Source organism: Equus caballus, chromosome 26, assembly GCF_041296265.1.
Source record: "Equus caballus isolate H_3958 breed thoroughbred chromosome 26, TB-T2T, whole genome shotgun sequence".
Taxonomy (NCBI): domain Eukaryota; kingdom Metazoa; phylum Chordata; class Mammalia; order Perissodactyla; family Equidae; genus Equus; species Equus caballus.
In genome coordinates this window covers 21,815,812-21,839,371 of record NC_091709.1, presented here as the reverse complement: position 1 = coordinate 21,839,371, position 23,560 = coordinate 21,815,812, and the positions used below count along the sequence as shown (strand labels likewise).

The following is a 23,560-nucleotide window of genomic DNA, read 5'->3' as shown; positions in this document are numbered from 1 at the left end:
TTTAGCATTATAAATAGAGTAACAAAATTACTTTACAGCTAAAATAAATTATTCCAACTTTTTTTTTTAGGATATACATGTCATTCTTAAGTCTTACTGCTTTGGTTAACAACGGCCATGAAAATTAACTATATTTTGACACATAAGGTTATCAAGGCTCACGTGCTGCATACCTAATTAGCACACATAAGCTTTGCTTAGAACTCTCTGAAATATTCTTATTTTCCCAATTTGAAAAATAAGGCACATATTCATTTAATAACCAAACCAGACTGAATTTGAGAATAAACGTAAAATAAAAATAATCAATAATTGTTCTTCGTTATTATGGCCCTTACAATGATTGTCATAGGCTATTACAAAATTTTTTGAATATTCAAATATTTCAGGCATCATGCTTTTGGTGAAAATTAGTATGACCGAAACAAAATAAATTTGTATTGAGTCTCTTAAAATAGTATTGTAGGTTTAGAGATAAGGAATTACACTAAATGGTTATCCATTTTCCCACCTACTTTCAAAACAGTGGCGGTGGTGTTTTTATAAATAGCAAATAGATTTCTATTAGAGAGCTGGAAAATATATCCTCTTTCACTCTAAGATTATGTTTATCCCTTGATTTTGCTCTATTTAAGATTCTCCTAATTTTCACAAGTAAATTCACAAGGTTACATTCTGTAAGTATTCAAACCAGCAGAGGTAGAAAGGCATGTCTAAATTTCGAGGAGTAAAAAAAAAACAACACTTTTTATCAACATAAATTCATTTCTCAATATTTTTTTATTTATGAACTTTCTTCTTAAGAAGTTTTCAAGATATACTGCAATCATATCTAGTTCTTCAAATTTTAAACAGATGTTTTATGCTGGTATATTTAGCAGAGGTCTACACTATCTATTGTTCTGACAGAAGTTAACATTGTTGAGTTGTTAAATCTGACTCATACTATTCCCTCAGAATCCTCTTCTAGAACTACGTTTGTCCTTTCCATACCTTGTGGCTGCCTATGAAGGTAATTATTTAAGTCACCTGTCACAGATACTGCAATAAAACCACCACACATTTACAAAACGAAATGTAATACTGGTCATTAGGTGATGCTACTGCTTTGCATTTAATTTTTTAACTTCTTTTTCACCAGACCTTTAACAAGGTCCTACTAATCAGACTCTATATGTTACCTATTCAGTCTTATTTCCTGTTCCTCTTCAACAAAGACCTCCTTCCACCTAGGTGAGGCTCGACCCCACACAGATGCACAAGCGTTTTTTTTCCTTAAGTTCTCTGGATGCAGGATGCCCTTTCTTGTTCATTCCTCATCTATCTACAGATGACCAATTCAATAAGACTAGTTTAAGTCCCTCTCTCTTTTGAAATCTTCAGTTCTAAAGATCCAAATGAGATCAACCTAGACTTTTTCAACTTTTCCAAATCATATTCTAAATTTGTAACTCCTTACAAACTTTATTGTGATATAACCATTTGTATACATTAGAAGATAGGAAACATACAAACATACAATATACTCTGGAGGCAGTTAGATCTAAGGAAAAGTTGACCAGACTAAGATTCAGAAAGCTAGGTATACCATTTACTAATTGTGACATAAAACAAGTCACATAATTCTCCAAACAGATAATCATCTAGGAAAATATGTATTACCAAAATTGCTTTAAGAGTTATAAAAACTGCAGAAACCCAGAAAAACTACAGAACTGAAAAGGTTGCCCAAGATCTGTACCCAATAAAGGAATCAGGCCCACACTGTTTTAGAGCTGTGCTGCTATGTCAAATCTTCAAGGACCAGATGATTTCTATGATATCTAAACTGCTCCAAAGCCTGAAAAAAGGGGATATACAAAGCTAGTATAATCTGAATATCAAAAACTGACAAATATAAAAAAAGAAACTATAGATCAATTTACCTATGAACATAGATGCCAACACCCATATCTATTTTTGATAAACTAAACTGTGTACAAAGAAGTATATACAGGAATAGTGTTTACAATGATTTGCAAAAAACAAACAAACAAACAATGATCTTTACAGTCCAAGGATTACGGAGAAATCTGTTCAGCATCTCAAACAGATGCCTTAAACAATTTCCAAATTCCAACATCAATCAGTTTAAAAGAAAACTCTTAACTATGAATTTAGGAAAGTGTTTTTAAATTTATAAGAGGGATCTATAAAAAACAAATATTACACATCATATTTAATAATAAAACACTAGAGATATTCTCATTAAAATCAGAAACTAGACAAAGGAGCTTACTACATTCTTTTAATATTTAAGTATATTCTGAAAAGTCGAGTCAACATTAATAAAACCAGAAATGAAATAAAAAGTAAAATGAAAATTATCCAAATAATGAGGTAATTATTGGTAGACAGTTTACTGAAATAATCAAGAAAGTCAACTGAAAAATTATTAGAAAACATAGAGTTCAGTAAGGTAAATGGGTACAATATAAATAAAACTAACTACCTCTCCCACTACCTACCGTACGAATAACCTAGTAGAAAAAGTGGGGATTAGTGACTCAATTCATAAAAACAAACAAGTTTTATACATCTAGGAGTAAATTAAACAAGAAAGGTATAAAACCATTGTGAAGTAAAATTATAAAACCTTAGTAAAGGACATAACAAAGGACCAAATATTGAAGAAGCATAATCATGTTCCTTTTGGGGAAGATTTAAAACACTAAAAACCTAATTCTCCACCTCCCCCTAAATTAAAGCATAAATATAATGCAAGTACAATCAAATTCTGAAAAGACTTGGGAAGGTGGCAATTGATTCTAAAAGTCATCAAAAAAGAAAAATAAGACTTGCCAACTTTTTGTTTATAAGAGCAAAATGAGAAAGTGTTTTTCCTACAAAATGTCAAAATACATTACAAATGGTCCATAATGTAAATAGGTGTTCAAACATAGAAAACATCAGTGGAACAGAGAGACCCAAACAGACCCACCTATAAATTGGATTTACTGTGTGATAAAGATGGTATTTCAAGCCAGTGTAAAAAGGATGGCATTAATCAAAATTTTACGTTTGCAGTATTTGAAGATTTCTCTATTTGGAGAAAAGTAAAATCCCCTATCTAGGAATCTAAACAAAAAGTAAAATCATGAAAATACTAGAATTAAAGACTTGAATAATTTTAGAAGCAAACAGCCCCTCAAATCAATCAATAAAGAAAATATTGTTGTTTAATAAGATTTTATAAATTTTTTATAAATGTTTGATAAATTTTACAAGATTTTAAAATTCTGCACAAAAAGACCAAAAACAAATCTAAACAAAAAACCACAAAATACAATTTACAAATTATAGATGAATCAAATTTCTTAGCAGACCAAATGCTCATTTAAACAAAAATCCCCTCAAAATAAAAAATGTACAAACATGATGAATAGGCAGTTAACATAATAAATATCAACTACCAAAAAACTTACAAAAAGATACCCTCAGGAAAGATTAAAGAAATACACAAAATAGTGGGATTTCAGATAACCATCAATGGAAGTACAAACTAGTATAACTATTTGAAGGCAATTAGAAAATACTATCAATATTTAAAATACATAAGCATTTTGACTTGGCAATTCTACTTTGCTATGTTTACATAAGTTTTCAGTAATACATGTATAAGAATGTTCAGAAAAATAGTGGAAATGACCCAAATATCCAGCAAAAACAATGGAAATGATGAATTTAATAATAGCTAACAATTTTGAGTGTTTCTTACGTGACAGACACTGTTCAATGAGCTCTACATGGATTATCTCATTTAATTCTCAATAACTTTTCATTTATAAATGAAAAAATTGGCCCTGATAATTTAAGTAAATTGCCTAAGGTCACACAATTACTGAGTGACAAAGCTAGGCTTTAAACCTAGGCATCTAACCATAGAGCCCTTGCTGGTAACAACTAGTCTGGGACAGAGCTTCCTAACCTAGAGCATGATTAAGTTATAGGCATACTGAGACACTAATCCATCAGCCTTTATGGTGCCTAGAAGGTCCATCACTTTTGTACATACATTATCATTTCCTACGTTTGTCATACCATGGAAAAAACTGGGATGCCCTGCTTTAAAAAGAGAATGTTTAAGTAAATTTTAGTAAGCTCAATAGGACATAAAATGGAGCCATGAAAAATGAGATAGATCTACAAATCTTGAAACGAATAATCACCCACCATATTATATGAAAAAAGAAGTACTGAAGAAGAAAGCAGTGGAAAGAGAATACTTCTGTTTTTATGTAAGCTATAAATGTATGGATGCATACTGAATGTCAGTCTTTTCTATGTAGGAGGCTATACAAGAAACAATAGAAGCTAACTACGGAGTGAGAATTACAAAGTGAGAAATAAACGTTTATACTCTTTGTTTTGGTATATGTCTATTTTATTAGTTTAAACATCAATTTCTCTAAGAATCTCTCGAGATACCAGCTCTGCTTTCCCATCATATGTTCTCCCACGTCAAAGAGTTCCTTTAACGTACTGACTATATTGTAACTAGTGTGTTCTTCCCCACTAGAAAATAAGCTTCATTAAGGCAGGAACTCGGTCCATCATTTCCCCAGTTACAGCCTCTAGATTTAGGACAATGCCTTGACATAAACAGGTAATAAATACCTCTTGAATATGTCCATCAACGGCAGAATGGAAAAAAAAATTATAGTGTATTCATACAACGGAATACCATAATGAGAAAGAGCAAACTACAACTCTACCTAGTAACAGAGATGAAGCTCTAAACATGTTCTTGAGTAAAAGCAGCCAGACAAAAAAGGGCCTGAAGTAAAAGATTCCAGGTGTATAAAGTTAAATAGGAAAACTTATTTTTATGTTGTTACAGGTCCACAGAGTGCCAGCCCTGTTAGCCTAGCGGTTCAAGTTTGGCGCGTTACGCTTTGGCAGCCTGGATTCTGTTCCCGGGTGTGGAGCCACACCACTCGTCTGTGAGTTGCCACGCTGTGGTGGTGGCTACATAGAAGAACTAGAAGGATTTACAACTAGAATACACAACTATGAACTGGGGCATTGGGGAAGAAAAAAAGGAGAGAAAGATTGGCAACTGATGTTAGCTCAGGGCGAATCTTTCTTAGCAAAAAAAAAAAAGGTCCAGATAATGTCTACTTTTGAGCAGGGAGAGAGTGTAGTGACAGGAGGAAGAAACAGAGGTAGCTTCTGCAGTACTGTAATGTTCTATTCTTTGGCCTGGTTGGTAGCTACATGGATATGTTTATTCTGTGATAATTCACTGAGCTGTACACTCACACACTGTGTACTTTTCAGCATGTTTTATGTTGTAGTAAATATATTTTAATATCTTTTGAGTAAACAAAGGGGTAATAATAATAGGCATTTTGAAAGTAAAAAAAGTGATAAAGTTATGTCAACTGGGAACAACTGTTATGAAGCACTAAAATAACCAGTAAGTTAAAGTCTCATTAATATAAAAATATTATGACATTAAAATTCTAAGGGCACTTTAATAGGTATAGACCAAAAAAAGTACAAAAAAGAAATTTTAATGTTTTTCAAAGTAAATGAAAAAAGTTACACTAATGCCACAATTATGATATGACCGTCCCTTTTCCACCCCCAGATACACACACACACAAGCAACTACTACTTCGAGAACATTCATTCCTTTTTTTTTCTTCTGGCTTTTATTTTTGCTCATCATAGCAGCCCTGTACTGCCTTTCTCTGGATTTCATTTTTACGTGACAAAAACTTCTCTCTTTAAGCCACTATTACTTGGAGATTTTCTGTTAACAGTGGAAACTAATCCTAACAAATAAAGTCAATTTGAGTGAAGAATCCAAGTCAGTGTCTTTCTTCATTTATTTCTCCAGATCTGCCTATCTATTAACTCTTCTATATTGTATCTTTATGGGGCAGACTTCCATGTGGGAGGGCTTCTGATGGAAATAGTAACAGTGCCTGAGCGGTTGGTAACTCTTCCTAATGGAGGGTAAACCTCAGCAAGTCCACTTACCCAGATGTAAGTTTCATTCTCCAACTTATCTTTTTATTGGTAACAAAGTTAACGGTTTTATCACTAGCAAACATACGTAACATTTAAAAAATTGGTCTAATCATAATACATAAGGAAATCCATATTTAGAAACAGGCACAGAGTTGAAAAGCTTCTTCTCATAGCCAAAAAGCTAATACAAAATAAACTCAACAAGGATTTTTTTTGATAATGTGACAGAAGATACATAAACTCTTTTCCCTCAATTCATAATAAACTGAGCATTAAAAAGAATAAAAACTAAAAATATATAATATCTAATTTAGGGAAATAAGAAGACAAAAGCAGCCACATAAGTTAGATATTGTGCTATACATATATTGTGTATTAATATTGAATGCTGATATTGATTAGAATCAATTACCAAGAAAACATAAAACATTTAAATAGGCCAATCACTGTAGAAGGAACCGAAAAAAAAATTGTCAAAAAATCTACAAACATGGGCTGGCCCCATGGCCAAGTGGTTAAGTTGGCACGCTCCACTTTGGCGGCCCAGGGTTTAGTCAGTTCAGATCCTGGGCTCGGACATGGCATGGCTTATCAGGCCACGCTGAGGCGGCGTCCCACATAGCATAACCAGAGGCACTCACAATTAGAATATACAGCTATGCACTGGGGGGCTTTGGAGAGAAGGAGGGAAAAAGAAGATTGGCAACAGATGTTAGCTCAGGTGCCAAGCTTTAAAAAACAAAAACTGCAACAAAAGAAGGGGCTAGGCTCAAATAGTTCTAAAGTGAGTTCTAACTTACTCGTATGGAACAAATAATTTCTACGTAAACTACACTAGAGTATAAGAAAAACAGGAAGGCTCTCAAATTCATTTATTAAAGTTAACATAAGCATAATATCAAACCTGATGAAGACAGCAGAAAAAAGAAAAAAACACATTATTCTATTAATACAGAATGCAGAAAGCTCAAATAAAATGCTAGTGAGTTAAATGTAAACAGTGTGTACATCTGAATTTATAAAATAAAAATTTACTAAGAAAAGTGTTTTAAGAAAGTAGTGCAGAAAATTTATAATACTTTGGGTTGAAGAAAATTTTTTATATAGCAATGAAACTCTAGAATTCAGAAAGGAGGAAAAAGATTTGAAAGCAAAGTATTTTTAAATCTTCTTTATGGGAAAAGGTACCATAAACTAATTCAAAGAGAAATGGCTGACTAGGAAAAAACACAGGACATACGTCCATAAAAAGGGTAACATATAACAAATGAGACTACATTTATACCATGTAATATTAAATGCAGGTAGTAAAGGTTATGTGGTAGATATACTGTCTTAACATTAAGAATGCCACAATATATAAGAGTGATATGTTACAAATAAAATGAATAGTGAAATTTTAAAAATGAAAAAAATTTCTCTATATATGCATATTTGTATAAACAAAAGGAAAACCTGAGATGCTACACAAGTGTTAAGAGTGGTTATAAGAAGGCAGTGGCAGAGACTGCGGTTATTTAATTTTATTTTAGATACCACTGTATTACTGAACAACTGCATTTTGTATATATTACTGTTATTTACATGACAAATTTTCTAAAATCATATACTACCAGCTAGAATTTTTCAAAGGTTAATCATTTACCTATATGAAATACACACATTAATTATAAACAACTGATAATGTTTATGTAAGAATACACACACATATACTTCTCAATTACAGATGGGTGAGAATGTGCAGATATAAACTTCAGAGAGATCTGTGGCTGTCTCACAATCAGAAAGTAAACCAAAAAGAGAAATAAATGAGATACAGAAAATACATAAAGAATGCAAAGGGCATCCCCCAGGTGATGGTGAAAGAAGACTTCAAGATATTAGTTACACACCAGGAGGCAAGGAGAACCAGTGCAGACTGGAGCAGGTCACAAAGCTCCAAAACAGACTTCCCCAAGAAGAAAAATCGACAAAGAGCAGAATAAGAGGAGATTTAGGCCAATGGTGGAGAGTCTGGAAGTGAATCAGTGATACACACAGAAAACTAAGCAAACCAAACACCAAAACAACTAACTCCAAGGAAAATGAAAACTGTGGGAAAAAAATTAACAGTAATAATGTTTATGAGTTTATGATTTAGTTCAATTTTGAGTAGCATACACAGAAATAAAAATACAAACTGAGAATTGTGATTAATCAAAATGACAAGATTCTACATGTAGGTCTGAGTGTGTGTGTGTGTGTGTGTGTGTATGTAGAGGGAAGGATGGGAACTGTGTATGTGTCAGTGTGTCTATGTGGGCAGGGCAAGACAGAGGGCTCATCCTCATCGTTCACATCCCATAGTAGGGAATTCAGCAGGAAATATGTAAACTAAGGATCATAAAAACAAAGCATTCTACTTAAAGATACAGAATTAACTTAACAGCAGGAGGATTAGATAAAATAATGGAAAGCCACTACCATGGCGGGGAGAGGCGGGGTGACTGCTCTTTGTAGTACGTACAATTAGTTGGCTCCTTATAATAAATGCAGATATTAATTTAATAAAAGTGAGATTTCCAATTTAACATCATGATGCCCAACTTGATAAAAAATAACGGCACTGTAAACAATAGATAACCTTTCCACAAAAAATAGATGAAAACTTTAAAAGACATACATTCAGTGCTGTTTAAGGAAAAAAAATGTAGACTATCTGGGAATAAGGATGAATTTTTAAACAGAAAAGTTTTTTTTTTTAATAAGATAGTGTTTCATCCTCTCCTTAGGAGATCTTAACAGGGTGGTCAACTCATCCTGGGACCAGAACTTCCACAGTTTCACACTGAAAGTCCCATATCCCAGGAAATCCCTGAGTCTCAGGCACACGAGGATGGTTGGTCACTGGAATCCTAACAAGCTGAAACGTTTACTGTAGGAGGCCACGATGCACAGGGCCTTTGTTCTGTACTACGTACTGAAAGAAATAGTGAAAATAAGCAGTGTCGTGAAGATCAAGTTGGATGATGGCAAAGTAAAGAAAACTAAGGGAAAACTTTCTATTTTTAATGTCAAGAAAGGGAGCATGTTGCTTACTATAGTGAACTATACCTTAATAAAGCTGGGGGGATTTTTCTTAGAAAAACAAACACTGAAAAGTGGGAAAGAGTGAAAAAAACTTGGAAGATTTTGGTTAATCTAAATAAAATGACAAAACATAGTGTTTTCATCTTTTGAATCTGTAAAAGCAAATGACATTGTATTCAAAACAGTATAAAGATCTGGTTTTAGAGAGAAAAAAGATCTAGCTATGGAATAATGCATCAACTTGACGGTCTCACATATCTTGAAATGACTAGGTATCAAAAATTAATTATGGGGAAAACAGTGAATATGAAATATGAAAAGGTTATAAATAAACAAATTATTTTAAAAGCAATCAAATGAAGAAAGCAATTTAGTACCAAATGATAAAAAAATTAAATAAAAATATTGTAATATATTTTAATTAAATTTAGTTAAATTTAATTAAATAAAAATATTGTATTTTTTTTTTTACAATTACAATTGTAATTGTAGACTAAGAGTACAACCAATGAGGAGAAAATAAATACTACCAGAAGCAATCACTCAAGTTTGTACTTTGGCTCATCAATAGCCTTTATTTCCTTCAAATAAAAATACAATTTAAATTTCTGTTAACAAATTAGAAGTGCACTATTAGGGTAACTAGAGCAAAATGCTTTGTTTTGTTGAATGATCTGGATTAAAAAAAAAAAATCAGTCAAATTCATGCATAAAAGAAACCCCCAGAACATCAGGTGGCCATGGCTACAAAAGGAAAACAGAAATTATACACAAAGTCAAATTTAATTCAAGGAAATAAAACATTTTAAGAAGTTTAATTTAAAAAAACTAAGAAAATAAAACGAAAATGTTAATTGTACCTTAAAGAACCCTGCTTCAGGGCCACACCTGTCATATACATTCCTGGATTTACCTATCGCCATGATAATACCTTGCATGTTCGGTGTCATCATGATCTGCCACAAGGGATTTAAAGTAAGAGTTTTTGAATGGTTAACATAAAAAAAATCCAAAATCAAAAATAACTTCTTTACATGCAAGTTAAAAGTCTTCTGTTTTTCACTATATATAAATCAAACGTTGCATTTGTTTATAGCAAATGTGATCTGATATGCATGTAAGTATCTTTCAAAATCATCCACACAGGGCCACAGCAAGCTCATATGGTGCCTTTGTGCACAATGCAAAAAGGCATCCTCTCAGAACTGAAGAATTTTAAAAAGGTACCCCCTTCTTGATAAGCAAATTAGAAAAATGTGCTGCTTTCTGAGAGAACCATTTAGAAAAAGCAACACTCTTTTTATTTACAAAGATGCCTCTTCTTTAAGGCTTAGGGAGCTCAGCATGAGCTCAATTTCAACTCCACTTCTGCCTGATGGCTCATCACTCCTGCACAATCATACAACCTAAACATCCAGAAGCAGCAGCCCCATATCCGTGTGACTTATTTTCAAAAGTTCCAAGGCACATGCACTGTTAAACTGTTGCTCCAACAAATCAAAAAAAAAAAAACAACACAACAACACAGAACTCTGCCAACAGCATAAGCACTTGCACAAAAGATAGTGCTAAATGATTAATCACAATTTTACTTTTCTTTTTTTTTTTTTGGGGTGAGGAAGATTAGCCATGAGTTAACTACTGCCAATCCTCCTCCTTTTGCTGAGGAAGACTGGCCCTGAGCTAACATCCGTGCCCATCTTCCTCTACTTTGTTTGTGGGACACCTACCACACCATAGCTTTTGCCAAGTGGTGCCATGTCCGCCCCCAAAATCCGAACCTGTGAACCCCGGGCCGCCAAGAAGCAGAATGTGCACACTTAACCGCTGCGCCACCAGGCCGGCCCCTGCAGTAACTTTTAAATATCTGCAAAGTGGCAAAACTGAAGGCATTATGAAGCTATTGTATCACAGCAACCAAGAGACTGCATCCATTACTTCTGATTCACTGAACCTATTACCCCTATTTTGGATTATACACTGAGAGTTGCAATATACCTAACATTCTCTGCTTCAGAACATCCTTCCGACCAGTTCCTCTCTCACAAACCTGCTACTTATCCCCTTTATGGCCCGTGCTTTCTCACACTGGCACAGTAACATTAATCACCTTATGACACCTCCAATTTTGGCGATTAACTCTTATACAATAGCTTAATTATAATCTTGGAATAAGTCTGAAAAAAAGTTATTTGGAAAAAACTATTTAATATATATTCAATTCTCATCCGTGCCAGTAAAAACTAACAAATGATAGAATCCAAGGTCTTCTCTGTTGTTACTCTTCAGAAACAGCTTTACTGGCCTGCCCGCAAATATGGAAAAGATCAAACATGAGAGTCTTAAGGAAAAAATGGAAAAGGAGGAGCAAAAGCTGATGAGACCAGGACAACAGCACATGTTCCTCTGGATTTTCAAGAACATATCATGAGAAGCAAAAACGCCTCCACACTATTAGAAAGCTAAGCAGATGAGAATTAACAGTGAAGAGATAAGAATAACTGAGATGGAGGTGCCACAGTGTATAAAACACTGGTAGACATTCAGTAGTGCTGATTCAATTCACAACTCAAGGTTGCAGGAGCAACAATATCCATTATCTGTTTGCAATCAGGCTGTAGGATCTTCCGGCAGGAAATGGTGGGCAAAGTATTATAATTCAAGTAAAACAGAAAAGGAATATAAAAATTATTTTTAAGTGCTCAAACTTTTTGCTATTTAATTAAACCTTATTGTAATCTACCAACCTGAGAGTTAAATGATCCTATGTCTGCATAAAAGAATAAACTCTAAAAACACAAAATTATTCTTTTGAAAAATTCCATAAGCTTTCTACTTAAATTTTCATTTGAAATCCAAAGTTCTGTTAGCAATCAGTAAGGTAATTTCAGACCATGGGTGGCAAAGCTGAATGTTATGCAGCAAAAGACACAAGTGTGATGGTGCAGACATGCCCGAAGTACTTGTGTTAAACAGCAAAAAATAAGCAGGGCTAGTGCAGAGGGCTCTGACTAGTGCAGAGGGCTATAATAAAGATACCTCGTCATCATAACCCCCCTCCTTCGCCTCAATCATAAATTTCCCTACATGAGGGATCGCCACCTCTACAACTTGCTGGTTAGAAGGTGGTTGGCTTGTGGTATTTTCAGGTTTCTGCAGAAGAAAATCATTAGTATGAACATTAGAAAGGAGAACAACGAAAGCACCAAGTTTAAGTGTATAGACTCGAGTCTTTTAAAAATACCTGCACCTGCTTAGCATGAAAGTGAACATCAAATTGAACATCAGGAGCAGATGCACTAATCAAGTAATAATACAAGATTCACATCTCTCCCTTTACATCGCAACCACTAAACTTTCACTTTTTTCTACAAAGCATTTTGGACTCCAAATCCTTAAAAATTAAAAAACACTAGAGTCGTATTTCCTACTGTTGTCTTTACAGCTGAAGGTTTTATTCTTTAAAAATTCCACTACCTCCATAAAGCCTTTCTTGATATCTCCCTCAAATAAGATATGACCTCCTCTGAACCCAGGAGAATTTGTAGGTTTTCTTATGATTTCACCTATCCTTTCTAGTATTCCACTGTATATCCACTTATTATACATACTCTATTGTGTTACCTCACTCTGTACAGCCTATGAGATTCTTGGATGATATATTTATATCGTAAGTGTCCAATGAATAACTCACTTTTGGAAAAGCTGTTGGAAAGTGATCTCCTTTTTAACAACTCAATCAGCTTTATTTCATTTTTTCTTTGTTAACAAATTCTACGAATTTCACTAATCATTAGTACAGTGGAAGCCAGTATGAAATCCAGCAAAGTCCACTCAAAGACACTAATATGGTTCATTCAAAATACTGTTCAGATTTCAAAAGAACTTATTTTACTGAATAGATTTATAACTAGCAGATTCACTATTTACCTATAAACAAATTTTGAAAGTACTTAAGGTGCTTGAAAGCCGTTTGCTTAATTTGAATCTGCATCATAAAAGTTTTCCTAAACAAAATAAACTTCAATTTTGACAAAAGGGGTTTTATTTTAATTTGAAATATAGGTAGATTTTAGTGATGAGAACATTTTCTTACTTTCCAAAAGCACAAATGCAGAAAGAGTTTAATTAAACCATAAAGTAAAACTAGCGGTCAAGACTGACATTATTATTTTTAAAAGAAATGCTAACCATAACATATTTAGACAAGGTTTCCTTACTTTGAGTCCTCAACTTTTCAAGAGGAAATAACCAACTTGCATGTTTGTTGTGATCACGAGAGACAATATTCTGCTAACTCAATACCTGGTACATAACAGCTGTTCTACAAACGACAAGCATTACCAATATTATTATATGATGATGCTACTTTAAACTGCTTACATTTAAATAGTTCTAACCCAATATTACTATCAAATATATCCTATAGAGATATGCTTGGCCTATGACATTTAATTAAGGATTTTTAATCCTTCTAGTACAGGAGAGAAGAATAATTGTACTAGGTCTCCATTCACAGGAGTGAAATATAAGCAGGTAAATTAAGAAATTTGTCTGGTCTTTGTGGTGAAAAATTTCTCACAAGCAAACCAACCTAAAACAATACGATCTTAAGAAGAGAAAATATAAATTTAAGCCAAGTAGCAACTGGAAAATGTATTACTTAGAATACTGATCTTACAAAACAACATATTCCCTTTGAACAAAAAATGCACTTAGGAGAAATAAATGTCTTATAAACCTTTCCAGTTACCACAGAAGAGTTTCAACAGCATAATACTGACAAGTTATATGGGTGAAAGTTAAAAAAGGGAAGAAAACTTTTGGTGCATATAATAATTCTGTTGCATCATTTATCAAGTTTAGATACCCTAAGGTACCACAAAATTTTTTCATATAAAGAATTTAAGGATTCACGGAAGTAAAGTAAATGTGTATTTATCTTTTTCTATTATTACTGGGCCCTAGATGAACATCTTAACAAAGGCATCTTTGAACATCTTGAAAAAGTTAAAAATAAGTTCTAGAGTTAATAGTTGCAAAAATTATTAAAATAAAAAGATTTTTATTAATTGCCTAAAATCCATTAAATATGCGAGTTTTAAAAAAGTGGTCTCATAAAAGAACTGTTAGAAAGCTTAATATAACTACATCCCTTCTGGCCCCCTTAATATGCTCAAACCAGTAATTCAACTATGCGGAATCTATTTCTAAAGAAATAACCTGAAATATGGAAAAAGTTTCATTTCTAGCAGCCTATTTATAATAATGCAAAAGTAGAAACAAATATACAACAGGGAAATGGGTAAGTAAACAAGAATTTAATCACTCAATGGAACGATACTCAACCACTAAATATTTTTTACAAAGAGTTTTTTTAACATAGGGAAATGGTTACGTTAAAATGTTAAGTGATTAAAAGAAGAAAAGGCAAGATATAAAATTTTATATGCAATAGTAACTCAACTACAAAACTAAATCCCGAACTCATATATAAAAATAAGAACGAAAGAAAACATATTAACAGTGATTAACTTTGGGTACTGGGACTATGCATGATTCTTTCTTGGAGTACACTCTTCTACATTTTTCAAATTTTCTAAAATATTTCATTTAAAATTAAAGACATTCTTCTAAAAAGTAGGCTGTCTGAACATCTGGAGAGTCTCTCTCCATGGTTTCTGTGATTCCATGCTTTCCAGGGAGTTCTTCTTACACTAAGGTTGGAACTTAATATATTGGATATTTGTGAAATTACTAGGATTTAAGTAACAGAAGAAAACTAACAGCTACTTAGTGTCTACATTACATGCTAGGCACTTTCAAAAAAATGATCTTAATCCCACAATCACCTCCATTTTATGTAAAAGAAAAGTGAGGTTTAGAGAAATGAAGCAACTTATTAAAGTCTGCATAGCTAGTAAGAAGTAAAACTAATATTCAAAAACCCAGGACTATCTAATCCCAAAGTCTGAAGACTCTTTTCATCTATGGAATTAGTTTCTAAACTATACCTTTAAATGAGAAAACGCAGTAAGTGGTTACCATGCTCCTAAGCAACTGCCCATGAGATCAAGAACCACAGGCTGCTTCAGACAGCCACGATTAACAGGCAGCCATGACTAACGTCTTCTAAGACATGTTGCAGGATTTATTCCGACAGTGGGGCCAACTGTTCTGGTGCTTCTCCAGAACAAAAGCCAAATAGAAAACGCTGTCTGTCATATTCTCTCAATGCCGTCCTCCTTTCTCAAGGAAAGCGCGGAAGGTTGCTAGCTTATAAAATGATGTCCATATTAAAAGCAATCAAAATTTAAGCACTGATTTCTACAAATTTAAATTACACATGATTAGCCAAACTAAAAACATCACGATTCTACATTAAGCTAAGTAATGCTTTTAGCTTTCTGATGCCAGTTAAAAGAATGATACTTATTAACCATTATGCAGGCCTAATTTTAATTTGCAAAGGTCCCGGCAAATTAAAGTTTCTATTAGGCAAAATTATTTCTCCCTTGTATCTTCTTCTCTGCTTTTCTCTCTCCCTAGGTCTTCCTCTTCTATCACCCTCAAGAAGTAGACATCCCAGATCCGGGAAAAGAAGCATTTTCCAGGAGCTGCTTTAGAGTTAGCAGGCGTTCACCTCAAGTTCACTTAGAGTCTCTAGAGCATTTGCCAAATTCGGAATAATCAAAAAAACCTACTCTACATTAACATATTGTTTTTTATGGTAAGATGATATATAATCAAAAATTTTCACACAGCAAGTAAAATAAAAACGTAATTTCTGATTATTTCACTGATCAAAACATAATTAACAGAATACCCTATTATTTGAACATTTGGTTAACAAAGGTTTTATCATATTAAAGACTTCATTGCAATTAGCAGGTTATTGTTGGGATTAAGTTCACTAAATAGAAAATTATGTGTTGAAAAATTATACATCCTGTTCTATTTAGGTCTCCAGGAGTGCAATCTTCAAATACTAAAATTGGCTATCATGAAACCTGCATTAGAGCTGCTCGTCGTCACTAACAAAATTAAAAAAAAAAAAACTACTAAGCAACTGAATGGTTTTGCCGTACAAAATTCTTGAAATAACATCTCTCAGAATGTCATACTCATTGAAAACATAGTTTGATAGCAACGTGTTCAATTCATTGCTATAAAAAGACACACTTGAGAACTATAATACCGAAGGATTATAATGACAATTTTGTACAGGTTGCTCTACTGAAATATGGATAAACCATCTTGTAAGATCATATTTATCCTGCTAATAATACTCTAACATACAGTATCTAGTATTTTATTGTTAAACACACTCCATGGAACAATGAAAATTATACCTTACATTTCCAACTATTCCAATGTAGTATGACTAAAGATGGAGGGAGGGGTGAGGGAAATGAGAAATAATGCTAAATTTTATACTTCTAAGTTCCAAATCAAATGACCAATGATTATGATTTTTCATAATTCTCTAACAGGAAGACAGAAACTTATCTCAAAAGAGAAGCATTTTAAAAATTACAGCTGAGGAAACTACAGCCTAGGGGTTAGGTGACACCCCCTGTCATTCACTGGTCACGTTCACGGCAGAGCCACCCCCAGGCCCCCCGTCTCCTGATTTCCAGATGGGTAGTTCTCCATTACACTGCTAGGAAACGTGAACATGACTATGTTAAGAGAGCTAAAAGAAAAGTTCTTACCGACTGCAAAACTGTTTCAGGACTTTTATCTTCATGCTCGTGTGATGCCTTGGTAATTAATCGAACAGTTTCTTCTTTCAAGTGCTTTGAGAAATCACTTCTTGATGGCTGCTCTAGATATTCTGGCTCTCCTGCTTGTGCTTCACAAGAAAAGAATCAATTGTATATCTAATATAAATCACAGAGGGTCTATACTAAGATGAATTTGTTATTTATTTCTAATTCGAAGTCATACAATAATCAACTTTAATCTTCTATTTAAAGTAATATATCCTTCAATATACAACACCTTCCCCAGAATTTACCAAATAAATAAATAAATCACATCCAAAAGTAGTCAAATAATTACTGAAGAAAGTACTCATTACAGTATATAGTAAAGAATTCATAGTAAACTTTTCTGCCATGATAAGTACCAAAATCTCATTTTAGAAAATCATTAGAATTCTACCAAAAAAAAAAAAAAATGTGGTTTGTACAACAATCCTAGTCTGAGTTTCCACAGAGAGCACAGGAGCTGTTTTTCTGGCCCCGGTGTCCTTTTTCACAACTAATTGACAAAACCCTAACCCTGAATGAAGCCAACTTGCTGTTTTTTCTGAACTTCCCTCTGGTAGCTGAGCGCTGTTAGGGGAAAAAGAACTTGGCAAAATGGTATCAGTATAAGTTCAAGACTTCAAATACCAGCCCTGCAAAGAACTCACAAAGTTATACCAACTACCTGTGTTCTGAGGTCCAGAGCCACAGATGCAACAATGTATGCTGAACGTCCACTAGGTGTTCTCTAGACAATCCCAAAGGTTTTACATAAGTGAGCTTCTGCCTATCTCTCCAACATATCTTCTGTCCTTTGCCCTTTGCTCAAAAAGGGACATACACTAGCTTTTCTTCAGCTTATCTAAAACACATCAAAGAAGAGGTTTACCTTCCAACCTTCAGATCTTTCCTCATTTTCTTCCCTCTGCGTGTATGCTCACCCACTCTCACTCCCCCAATTAATAACTTCAATATATCCTTTTGTTTAAATACCAGTTCCTTATGGAAGCATTCCTGATTACACCACCTCTAGTGCAGGGTTTCTCAGCCTCAGCACTACTGACATTTTGATTCAAATGATTCGTTGGTGTGGAGGGCTGTCCTACGCATCCCGGCCTCCACCCACTAGAAGCCAGTAGTAGTGTCTGAAGTGGTGACACCCAGAAGTTTCTCCAGTATTGTCCAATGTCTCCCGGGGGAAAAATCACTCTGAGATGAGAACCACTGCTCTAAAGTAACATACTTTCTTTTTAATAGCACTTACCACAATTATGACATAATTATTGTTCTAAGTATTTGTTTCAAGCCCATATCTCCTGCTAGACTGTAAGGATTTTAAAAGCAGGAATGCTTTCTCCCTTTTCTTTGCTATTTCTTCAACACCTAGCATATAATAAGCACACAACAGCTTAATGGAACAAGTGAATTTTATAAATAATTAATGATTGGATATGATGAATAAGAAAGTGCACTAAAATGTTCTACAATGTTACTGGGATTCATTAAGTGAGTCCTTAAGCTCAATCAACTGGTAAGTCCTTAAACTCAATCAAATGGTGGGACATAACAGGGCCCCTGTCAACTTTTCCAATAATGATTAATTTAAAAAATATCTCAAAGAGAAATATTATTCAAAGTGAAATACTATAATTTCAACATGCATTCATGGTCACTAATCTATCCAATAAATTTTAATTAAGCATTTAACTATGTGCCAGGCACTAGGCTAGACATGGCGACTCTGAGGTAAATGAAGCAGCCAGTCTCTGCCCCTATGAAGCTAATAGTCACCTATGGAGAAAGTCACTAGCCAAAGAATCACACGTATGAATTGGGACAACATTACAGTAATATACTCTAGGAATCAAATGGGGGAGGGGTAATTTAGATTATGTGATATGAGATAAACTGACATTTTAGCTGAAAGATGATGGGTTGAGTTTGCCTAATGGAAGAATGAATAGCCCATGTGGTGAGCATGAGCTGGATGTGAGCAAAGGCCAGTGTGGCTGGACTCCAGGACAGGAGGAGAGAGACACCAAGAGATGATGCAGGCTGAGGCAAAAATCATTAACGGCCTTGTAGTCACATAAAAGTTTTGAGAGCAAAAGGAAGTGAATAAACATTTTAAATACAATGCCAATGTGGCAAGTTTAAAAAAATTATTCTGGCTACACTGTGAAGACTAGATTAAGGAGGAAATTAAAACTAGAAGTCAGTGAAGGTACTAGAAAGTACTAGAGCAATACGAGCAAGAGATGACTATGCTTTTGGATAAGTGAGATAGCAAGAGAGGTAGAAAGAATTGGTTGGATTCGAGATGTATTTTGGACATAAAGCTTTGGAGAGTGATGTGAAGATGACTCTGAGTTTTCGGCATGAGTAACTAGGATGATGGAGGTGACTATACCATGAAAAGGCAAACTAGAGGCAGGAATGTTTACAATGTGAGTATCAAGGAGAGCAGTTAAAAGATGTTAACGTCTTCATTTCTGTATTTCCTCACTTTGGAATACAATGTTCTTTCAGGGCCCTCACATGATGAATAAGATAAAAAAAATTTGAGGCTACTCCTTCAGCTTAGCAGGCTTCTTGCTTCGTGATAAGTGGCTTAAGCCAGCTGCTTTCAGGCTTACCAGAGAGAAACTTCTTGGAGATAAAGTTTTTACTTGTATTTGCCCTTCTTTGTCTCTTCTTACTATAACAGATAAAACATCAATGTTGATAGTAAGATGTGAGCTTAATGCAACGAGGGCCAAGAAATCCATCTGGACTGACAATGGTCTAACCCACTGAAATCTGGACAGTCTACGTAAAAAACGTCCTTAGGAGCAAAAGTAATTTTATCTGATCAACACAGTCAAATACAACTTAGGTCACCAGGGTCAAGGTTTCCTTCCATATAGGGATTTGAGTACAAAAACCTTACGAGTAATGCTGAAAGGCTTTGCCTAAATGCCATACAGAACTATTTCTTCTTGAGCTTTCCCTGTGTAATATCTTTCACGGCTTATTTGAGAAATGCTATAGTCACAGTAGGTGAAACTACAATGATTCAAGATGTGGGAATTTGGAAACAAAAACCCAAATTTCATTCCCAAAATGTTTATTGAGCATGTGCCATTGTCAGTGCTGTGCTAGGTCTTAACAATGTAAAAAAGAAGTTGACATAAAATTCACTCATTTTAAGGAACTCTCGAGAAAATCAGGTAAATATATACTCCACTACAAAACAAAATACCTAATGCAATATCAGAGTTATGCACAAGGTTCTACAGAAGCACTGTGGACCCAATACACACACGTGAGATGATGTTGCCTGTTAAGAAAGATTTTCTAGAAGAAATGCCAACTGAGCTGAGTCTTGAAGGATTTGTAGAGAGGATTATCTTGGAGATGAGAAAGAAGAAGATTCCAAGCAGAAGGAATAGCATATGTAAAAGCACTGTAAGGACAGACAAAAGATTAATAAAATCCTTGCTATTAATGAGCCTTTACACTAGTAAGCAAGTCAATATAAGAATAATATAAATTTGGTAGTGAGAACAGATTAAGAGAAAAAACATAACAGTTGCTATAGGGGTAATATTAGGGGATTGATAAAGACTGAAGTATGAGGGAGGTCTTCAAGAATAGGCAAAATGTGAAGAATCAGTGACTAGAGGACATTTTTTAAATGAAAGATACTTCATGAGCAAAGCCATAATTACAGGAAAGTTCCCGATAAGCAAGAGCAATGGGGAATAATTCAGTTTTGATGAAATATAAGATACTCTCAGGAAGGGAAGTCATCTTGGAAGATTATAAATAGAGGGTCTTCACAAAAAAGAAAGGAGGTTTTGGCTTCATTTTGTCAAACTGGAAGAGTAAAAAAGAGTAGAACAGACATATAACCAAAATGAGGAAAATCAAAAGCTCTTTCCACTACCCAGAGATAAGCACCATGAATATTTTTAGTATTATATACTTGCAGACTTTACCCACACACATTTTTCAAACAAAAAGAATTAGTCTGAACACACTGTTTTTAACTTAATATAACAGACATTTTTCATGTCAATATAACTTTTACTGGTTATATTGTGTTCTTCTGTTTGGAGGGCTCATATAACTAATACTCTACCATACATTTAGGCAATTTCCATATCTTTGTTAAAAACAATAGTAGGACAAAAAGTTTGGCTTTTTTGTGTGTGTGTGTTTTTATTCATCCTGTCACCCTAGAGAAGCCTGATCATTGCCGGCCTGTATAAAGGGTAGGGACTCAAGAGATCACACCGTTTCTTTATGTTCTAACTGATACTTCATATACTAACTAGCCTCTCAGTTTAATGTACTATTCAGGCTTCAATTTGGAATACAAATGGTGATCACATTCAAGAGGCATCCACCATATCTCATTTATTATGTTAGATTCTGGAAATATAGATAAAATCATCACCCAGTCCTTGCTTTACGTAACTTGAAAATATCGAAGATACTGTTCATTCTATCAGTCTCACTCTCAGGAAACAACTGTACTTTCCTGGAACATCAGCTTACTTTTAACTTGTAGACAGTATTTGTAGAGAAGACTCAGAATCAATTCTGCATGCCACCTTTTGCCAAGTTCATCAAATCTTATGGAATGCATTTCATACCAACATTAATGATTTTTACCCTATTCTTTTCTACCCTGATTTTTTTTTTTTAAATCTGGGTATGCTATGTATGTTGTAAGGACTTCAAATAGTTTTTGAAAAAGAGAGGAGTAACACAAGCAAAATCACTCCGGCAAAACTCTTCTCTCCTTCTGAGTAAATTCTCTGTTTTATAAATACAGCCTAGAGCCATGCTGCTTAACCAGAAGTACACTTCAGAATTATCTGAAGATCTTTTTAAAAATATATATTCTAGACCCTTCCTCCAGAGATTCTGATCCCAGTAAGTCTTGTGGTCTTACCTGGGGTGTGCTGTTTATATACAGAAAAAAATCCCCCAGGTATTTCTGATGTCTACACCCATAGTAGAGAATTGCTGGCTAGATCTCTAAGCATACGGGTTCAGGTAAGTGTTCCTTTGCAGGAAGTAGGTTTAGGGAGGTAGCGTGAGATGGACCAGACAATACTCTCTCATCATCTATTACTTAGTTTCAGTAAGACAATGAATGAGACTAAAGAAGTGATGCCTGTGGGCTTCTTGGTGACATGTTAGCAGAAGAGGAACAAACATTCACTTAATTAATACCATATAAATTAATATTCTTATTTAGAAGTGTCACTCAGAAGAAATTGGATTTTAGTGGTTTTTATGTTACAGCTTCACTGAGAAGATTTGCAGAGAGAGAAGAAGAATCACTCTGATTTTATGAACAAGATATCCTTGTATTATTTACATTAGTCACTCATAATCCTAATGTACACCTGAGGGATTTAAAGATAGGTTCTCTTTGATATTCTGAAAACACTATACTAAATTAAACAAATTACTTTTTTTTTAACTGTATAGAAAACTGTGAAGAGAACTAGGAAGAAGATGACATGGGTATTAAAGTAAAATTTCTCTACTAATAATAAGGGATAAGTGGTTCCAATAAACATTATACTAAGTTCCCTTATTCAATTGTGATCTGTTAAATTCCCCTGCAACAGAGGATGGATTTCTTATTATGATATGTATGATAATATAGTAATAGAAACTAACCTCCTAAACGATAATCTCACACCCCAAATTTATTGTCCTAGCACATACTAATTCCACTAACTCAAACAAAGTGCCTACTTTTAGCAATTCTATAGAGCATACAACGTTTCCAACTGAGGCAGCATTGCCACTGCTTTCTAAAAACCCAGTCTGGAAGACGGTCATCATAACAGCTATATGTGAATTGACCGATTCCGTCTATTTTTTAGTTGTTTTGGCCCCTTTCAGAAGTATTTCTGCATCTCTTCAAGTTTTTTTTTTAGATACTAAAAAGAGAGACATAAAAATATACACCTTATACCTACTGCTGAATTTTTTTTAAATTACAAAGCAGCATATCAAGTGTACAGTAGAAAGAAATGATCAGGATAAAAGGGTGTGTGGCATATAGACGAGGTTCTTTTTATACAGAGGGAGTATAAGACAGACAAACGTAAACGGTGGGGCAAAGTTAGCTAGTCCTGGCAGACAGGAATATTAGTGGGGAATAGTATTAGTTTGACTTAAGATGTAGAAATAACATATGTTAAGTCTGTAAATTTAGAAAGTCTTACGAGAAACAGACAAGATGAAGGGGAAGAGACTGTATAGACAGAATTTAATATTTTGTGTCACAAAATACAGGTGGGCCAAGAATAGAGTTGGAGCTTAGCCAATGAAAAGAGGATTCACCTTCATCTGAGTGCTTAGGTATCACTACCACTTATGCCAATTATGCCGTTCCGTCCTCCTACCAATAGTAAGAACAGCCACATGCAAATAGAGTACATAAAAGTCAAGGTGGAATAACACCGTAGCTCCATCTTGGAGCAAGTTCTAGGGACAGGTTTGGGAAGGATATGTACAGAAGACAAGGATGAAAGCATGAAGGGATGGAATTAGCTCAATAATGAAAGGAACTATAACGTAGTTACTACACTGCGATTTGAGCTCAGGAACCTCTTGATATCTGCCTAGCTATTTCATTTCCTACTAATGTGGACAAAGTCACTGTAATGAAAGTGCACTGTTGTGAAACCACAGAGCTCACTTGTTCTATG

At 34.3% G+C, this 23,560-nt stretch overlaps 1 protein-coding gene across 6 annotated transcripts in view; it reads right to left on the bottom strand.

Annotated features, from left to right (window-relative positions):
- USP25 (ubiquitin specific peptidase 25) overlaps positions 1–23,560 on the bottom strand; it is a 147,904-nt gene that overhangs the window by 15,849 nt on the left and 108,495 nt on the right. For 3 of the 6 annotated variants that reach the window (XM_023629890.2, XM_070252435.1, XM_023629891.2), the window contains 3 exons: positions 16,803–16,942; positions 12,127–12,240; positions 9,948–10,043 (listed from right to left, as the gene is read on the bottom strand). In XM_023629890.2, coding sequence (XP_023485658.2) covers positions 9,948–10,043; positions 12,127–12,240; positions 16,803–16,942 — 350 coding nt within the window. The remainder of the gene's footprint in view (positions 1–9,947; positions 10,044–12,126; positions 12,241–16,802; positions 16,943–23,560) is intronic. The other 3 variants (XM_070252434.1, XM_070252433.1, XM_070252436.1) reach the window with 1 other exon arrangement.